Here is a 7,704-nt window from a genome sequence, read left to right on the forward strand (position 1 = left end):
AAAAAATTGACTTCGATCCACAATACATTTTTAAATTATTACTAGATTGAAAATAATTACGTGACAAGATTGAACCGAATCGCTCTAGATAAAAAAGAAATAATCAGTTTTTTCTACAGAAAATATATAAAATTAATTTCATATAAAGTTAATTTCATATAAATTATATATTTATATGTACTTTAATGATAGCATTTAACTGCACTCAATACACATTTTTATCCTTTCTCTGAGTTTTACTACGTTATCGTTAATATTCATTGGTCATCAGGCAAATGTTTCATTATCACGAAATGTAAACGAAGCATTCCAATTTAAAAGAGCAATAATGACAAGTGGCACGAGAATCTGTAATGTATGCATTAGATGTGCTTTAACATTTTCATCGGTTAATAATTAATTATACATGGATAAAATCGCGACTAGGAAAGTTGAAATTATCACGCGCAATCAATAAAAAGTCGAATAAATTTTTTATGTCACATCGCATGTGTTGCTGCACTATATGCTTTTGCTATTTACTCTGTCCGATGTACAGCAGTTAACACGCTAACGTACTCACGAGAAGAAAACGTTACACATCTTTCCATTTGTTCTCCCGTGTAACATTATTCTCAGCACAATTGACAATTGCAATTTGTAATATTAAAATTCGTTTATAATCGAGTTAAATATGAAATCAAGTAGAATACAAATTCGACATAAAGTATCAATCGCAAATGCTAAATGTTGGAATATTTTGAAAAGGCAAGCCATCGAATTTTGCAATAACACTGGATTACATGGTTATAAATACATCAGCCAAACTCAACGTTCCAAAACAGAGCGGTATGTGTAAATTTTCTAATATGTTGTAATTTTAAATGTAAATTGATAAATAAAATATAAACATAGATAATTTATCAAGATGTTATGTGACTGAAACTTTTTTATATTTTCAATACTTTTTAGTACTTATCAAAGTAGTGCATATTAATCCTTCGTTGTCACACCTTTGTAAAGTTTCACGGTTATCACACTCGATCAAATTGGCTAATTGATGCTGACATTCTAAAACTATCTGTTTGAACAAAATAGGGAATATATTTTAAACATAAAATTTTATAAAATGTGTTTTATTAATGGTAACGTTACTAATCAAATAGCAATATGTTTAAAAAATTCTTGAAGACGTACACATAAAAAAAGTGAACTGTAATATAAAAAATCATAACTTCTTCATTTTTTAAACTTTTTTTAGTTAATTTTAAGATAATACTCTTAAAATGTAATACTTTCGGATAAAAATATGAATGTATTAAATTTTCGAGAGACATGTGAAGAAAACTTTTTTCTCTTCAAACATATGTGCTTACGCGTTTTTTAATAGTCTGTCCGACAAAGGAGATTTAAAACTTCTGATTGATATCGCATAAGACTCGATTACGAGCGCATGGTAACAACAAGGTTATTAATACAAGGGGAATACTTATATATGTTAATTAATAAATTTCTTTCAATTTATTAGGTTAGTTTTTCTTCAACCTCAATTTTTTTATAAAAAGAGATAATATATACCCATTTTTTATAATTAAAAATTTAATTTTAAATGGACATTAAATTAAAAATTTAGTAGCCGTTTAAAATTATTCCGTCGTAAATATATTATATATTAAAACTTTTATCTTGCAGCACTTTTAAAGAATATGTTAGTTCTATAATCAATTAATAAAAAATCTTCAAAATTTAAATCTAACTTCAGTATTAACGAAAAATGAAAAGTGTGAAAATACTAAAATTTTAAAAATGAGATATAATAAAGAATATGGATTAAATTTCAAATTTCAAAATGTGCAATGTGAGTAATTGTGAGTGCTAAACCAGTATTTTATACTCGTAGCTAAAGATACATTTTTACACTTTAAATTTAAACAATACGTATTTACTCAAAAATATTCAGAACATATACGTTATTATCACTCGAATATATTCATGTGCAATTCGTTTTAATCGTTGTTTTTACGGAAAAATTCCTGTTTGCGACGTAAAAACGGAATCATACTCATTGAGTGGAATGAACATTTTTACCACTCAAACTAACTTTGCTCAGGCTAAAAACGGACTGAAAACTTTGAACAAAATTTATATAAGGTATATACTATACATCCCCAGATGTAAAGAATCGCTCTGTTGAATATGGCAACATACTTAACTAACACTGTGTGTGTGTCTGTGTGTGTGTGTATCATCGTTTGTTACAATTCTAACAATTAAAATATATATATATATTATACATATATTAACAATTATTTATTATAGAATTATTTGGGCGATAGTGGTATTCGTGTCATTAAGTTGTGCTATTGTTTTAATAAGAATGGCTTGGAATTATTACGCTACTCATCCTACTTTAACAGTCATTGAATCAACGCATCATGGAATCTGGAATTATCCATTTCCCGCAATAACTGTGTGCAATATTAATCGCATATCTTATAATTTGACGAAAAAGTTCGTTGAAAATTTGTAAGTATTTAGCCTTTTATGATTTTGTACATATACAATAATATTTAATAACTTCGCAAATAATTAATTTTTCTTTATATTCATATTGCATAATTCTACATATTACAGTTATTTTACCTCTTTACCACATATTTATTTGCATTATATTTTTCATAGAAAAACACCAGCCAATGTCTCGAAAGAATATTTAATTCAAGAAATGCGGCTAATGAACGAATTACTAAGCCCAGGAATATTCGGAAATGATGTTCAAAGAAACCTTACACGTCTACAAGACATTATAGATGATAACCATTTGACCATTTTTAAAGTAATGGACTTGGTACGTATGTACAAAAACAATTTATTATGCGCATATAATACGTCGGCAAAATTCTTGAATAAATAATACAGTAAAAAAGGATTCCAGATACTTCAACAAATTAAAATAAAAGAAAGCTATCGAAATAGCAAGCGCTGTAGAAGTATGCAAATTAATATCTTTTTAATAAGACATTTACTCGTCAATAGTCAATAAGTCAATTATGTAAAATCTTGTAACATTTTGCTTTTACGTTTCGGCTCTGACATTTAAACCATTTTTAGCGACAAAAAGACAAAGATTATCGCGTTGAAAGGTGCATGTTAAATACTGCCCGTAGGCAAAAATAACAGAAACGCGTTTTTTTACTTTTTAACGTTTTCTATAAATCTAACACGCTGGAGCATTTCTCATTACAAATCCATAAATCTACGAAAAGAAGCCTATATGAATCATTTATAAAAAAATTGTTTAATGTTGCATAAATAACTATGTTGTATTGTCAAATAATGTATTCGTGCATTTCAACTGTTTCGCATTTTAGTATTACAATTTCGGAAAAGCTAATAACAACGTTTTTTCAGATAACACAAAACTGCAGTACTTTATTGACAATGTGTAAATGGAAAGGTACAATTGATCAATGTGACAAATATTTCAAACGAAGTTTATCACTAGATGGCTTATGCTGCAGTTTCAATTATTATACTTTTCCAGATACAACGACATTGAAGAAGTATGAACACTATTTTTGCAGAGCGGAAAAAGAATTTTTAAGCTTTATAAAAGATCTTTCAGTTTATACAAAAATTAGGAAATACAAAATAATAAAAAAATGTTTTATACAGCAAAGGAAAAAAAATTATGAGATAAAAATTATTTTACCATTTAATTTGTGATAAAAACAAAGATTTTATTTTTCTTATATCGGAATAAAAAGTATTAAAAGCTTATGAATATCAAAATCCGACTCTGCATTCTACAAATAATCGTATTACATCATATTTTTTAATTAATTAAAATTCTTAACGTTAAAGTGTGAGAAGAGCTGCCGCCTGCGGATTTGAGACTGGTATGACCATAGTAGTAAATTCCGAACCAAATGATTATTACGCTACAACTATTGGAGCATATGGAGTAAAGGTAATCAATTTTTAATTATACTCAATTCTTATTTTTTCCTTCCTTGATAAAAATTTAAATAAGGAGCTAATATGGGCCCTTGTGTAAATACCATGCTGCCATCAGAAGCATGGCAAATTTGCAACTTGCAAGCGCCACGCCAGCAACGTCATGTTTTTCGTGACACTGGCGAGCGACTGATCACCATGTATCGATAGATCGACATGGTACAGACCGACTAGCCTAGGTAGCGATCATGTAACACGTAACTTTTTTTTTAAAGCGGAAATGTGAAAAGTGACAATTTTTATGTATGTACATATACACAAAAGTTATAGATACAAAAGTTTTTATTTTTCACATTTCAGTTCTAGAGATAAAGTTACATATCGCTATTCTGACGCATACATTATGGCACACATTAAGAAATAATAATAGAATTGACATCAACTCGATTTCGTTGATTTAAAGACGTTTCTTTCCATTAGAATTTAAAAAATAGTTTATAGTTTTCCAACACAATCTTTTTTTAAATGAAAACAGATATTTTTTATATGTAACAAAATTTTTTTACATAAAACAAATTTTTTATGTAATTAAAAGATTATGGTTATATTCAATTAAAAAAATAATAGTAATTATTCGAATTTTAATGGATGGACCGCACTGATGAACCTTGACCTTGATATGCTGTCAAGGTCATGACACTGAGTGACCTTCAAAAGGTTTTAGGTGGCAGTCACTGTTTGTTCAAAAGTTATTAACAAATAAAATTTTAAAAATGTTTTATTTCTACCATATACAATATTAACAACTTCCCTATACCATTCCTGTCTAGGAGTTCGACTTTCCAAAGTTTCGCGCAAAAAGAGGTCCACCCAATCTCTCCCCCTGTCAAGGGGCGCACGACTTTCCACGTAAAATAAATCCATCACACCTCCCCTCTCAACCAAAAGGCGACCGATTTTCTTCTAAAACAGGGGAGGAGGTGGACCACGTTTCGCATAGAAAGTCGTACGTCCTATAACAAGGAGGAGGTTGAAGTCGCTTTGCTTGTAAAATCGTACGTTCTGTGACAGAAAGACGTGGGGTGGAACTCCCTCTGCGTGGAAAGTCATATGCCTGTCAGTTTATAGCAGAATTAAGACATTTTTTAAACTATATTTGTTAATAACTTTTAAACAAACAGTGACTGCCATCTAAAACTTTTTGCACTCAGAGACTTTAACAACATATGTCAAAGTCATTGTCGCGTCCGTTAATCCGAATAATGACCGACAATTTTTATAACTACATAATTTTCGAATTTAGCAAGTAAAATTGAGTAAGGATGAACCAACTATTTTGATGATTGATGAGACCTTCCGAATCATTTAAAACGCATGTATTCTTTTGTTAATGGAAATATCTCATATAATGCATTATAACTTAAAAAAACATGGACAATAAATTTCATTACGTAACTTTTTATATTTTATGTACCCGAATATTTACTCTTTTCGTTAGAAATTACTAAGTAAATATGTTATTACATTGTTATAGGTCATGATACATTATTCATTTGATTATCCAGATTTTAATGATGAAATTCAACTAGTACGATTAAACAGTCAACATTTTGTAACCATCAATCCAGCGGAAATGTATTCAAAATCCGAAGTGAAGAACTTGAAAATTTCTACGCGAAAATGCATATTTAGCGAAGAGGCTGACAAAGTGCTATATGCAAATGTCAAAGAGAGGAATTTAACTTTCACGGCATACTCATATCACAATTGTCTTGCAGAATGTCGAGCTAGTATCATAAGAGCAAAATGCGGTTGCATCCCTTATTACTTTCCACAAAACAGTAAGTAAGCAGATTATATAAATACAAAAACAGATAAGTAATTAAAAAACCATTGTTCATATAAAAAAATTTTTTTAAACTTACGAATGTTTATAATTTGTTTTGTCTTATTTAATCATTTAGAGATCTATCCATTTATACAGAGTGTTTTCAGTAACTTAATAATTAAAAATATCTTCATTGTTTTTGATGATATGCGAAAATACCACAGAAGATTTTGTTCGATTCGAAGGGGCACATATTATAATGAGCAAAAAATTTTTCTCAAAATCATATTTTTTTGAGACTTTAAGGTCTCCACTTTTTTAAATAAAGCTGGATGATTTTTTTTACACAATATGATTCCTCTAATTATTTTGAATATAGAAGTATTAAGTTAATAATATATAAAACATTAATTTACGAGATATTTTATACCTTATTTTGGCATATATTGACATAATAAAATGTTAAATAATTCGTAAATTATTAATTTTTTTATAATCGTACTTTAATAGCTTTACGAAGAAAATAATGAAATGAATTAATTGATGGAAAAAAAATACACAATTGCTTATTTAAAAAATTATTCATTTTGCATACATATTTTTTTAAGGCAACTATGTGTTTTCTTTGCACCAATTGATTCATCTTATTATTTTGTTCTGAAAATAATTAGAGGAATCATATTGTGTAAGAAAATCACACAATTCCTTAAAAAAATCATAAAGTCATATAAGCCATTTAAAAAAGATGGAGGTGACTTTGAAGTTTCGAAAAATATGATCTTGAGAAAAATTTTTTGCTTATAATAAAATGTGCCCCTTCGAATCAAATAACATCTCCTGTGATATTTTCTCATATCATCAAAAACAACGGAGATATGTTAAGCCGTGTATACACCTAGCAAACGAACACTGAACGAACATCGAATGCAAAACTTTGTGTTGTTATTTGTTACATAAAAGTTGCACAAGTTTAATTGCTATATGTAACAAACATCGAATCTGATCGAATGCTAATATTCGGTGCAATCAAGAAAAAAAATAAACTGCTCACAAACACGAATGTCCGAACATTCGTATTCGGTGTTCGTTCGCTAGGAGTATACGCAGCTTTAAATGATCAAATTACAAGAAACACCCTGTATAAGTATAATAGGTTGCTAATTCTCAAAATGTCCCCAATTGAACGTCTAGCATTTTGAAGATAGTTGCCGAGCGTATTAATAATTTAACATAATTTGTCGTTAATATATATATTTACAAGGGAACGTCCCAAATTGCAAAAATGATAATTACAAGATTAACGTTAATAATCGAAAGATCACGTTTAAAATATCATTTTAGATTAATCGGACGATTAAATCTTGATATTCTGTATCCGACTTATGCCTCCTGCATACCGGACGCGATGAGCAATATCCAATAAGAACTCTGCTTTACAGCACGTGAGAAAAAGCAGAGCTTTCATAGAATATCGCTTGTCGCTCATAGTCCATCGCATCCAATGTACAGTAGGCATTAGAGACTTGATATTCTGTACCCAAACATATTTGCCATTTTAAATGACAAGAAAAGATCAACTCGAAAATTCAAAAAATTGTGAAACTATGATGATACATAAAAGATATCCTGATATATAGTAAATAATTTTTTTGAAATTATTACCTGAATTCACCCTAAAGGGATAAAATCAACCTTTAAAGATGATTCTATTTTTCGTTTTATTTTATTATTTACCAAATAATAAAAGAAAGAACAAAAGAGAAAATTTATTTTAAAAAGAAGATTTATTCATTTTAATAAGATTTATTGATTAGGAAACTTATTCATTAGTACAATAGTTATGAGGATTTTAATTCGTTATGTGTTAATGCGTAAATGTATATGTGGTATACGTGTAAGTCCGATATATATACGAGTATATATATATATATATATATATA

At 28.6% G+C, this 7,704-nt stretch overlaps 2 protein-coding genes across 2 annotated transcripts in view; one reads left to right on the forward strand and one right to left on the reverse strand.

The window, feature by feature from the left end:
* Positions 1-7,704, reverse strand: part of LOC108751797 (caspase-8) — a 25,917-nt gene that overhangs the window by 8,004 nt on the left and 10,209 nt on the right. The window lies entirely within an intron of this gene.
* The window catches only part of LOC108751628 (sodium channel protein Nach-like), an 11,139-nt gene continuing 4,108 nt past the window's right edge, over positions 674-7,704 (forward strand). Inside the window, exons 1-6 of the mRNA XM_018491915.1 lie at positions 674-828; positions 2,299-2,505; positions 2,662-2,827; positions 3,391-3,542; positions 3,844-3,949; positions 5,471-5,726. Coding sequence (XP_018347417.1) covers positions 674-828; positions 2,299-2,505; positions 2,662-2,827; positions 3,391-3,542; positions 3,844-3,949; positions 5,471-5,726 — 1,042 coding nt within the window. The remainder of the gene's footprint in view (positions 829-2,298; positions 2,506-2,661; positions 2,828-3,390; positions 3,543-3,843; positions 3,950-5,470; positions 5,727-7,704) is intronic.

Source organism: Trachymyrmex septentrionalis, unplaced genomic scaffold (genome assembly GCF_001594115.1).
Source record: "Trachymyrmex septentrionalis isolate Tsep2-gDNA-1 unplaced genomic scaffold, Tsep1.0 scaffold112, whole genome shotgun sequence".
Taxonomy (NCBI): domain Eukaryota; kingdom Metazoa; phylum Arthropoda; class Insecta; order Hymenoptera; family Formicidae; genus Trachymyrmex; species Trachymyrmex septentrionalis.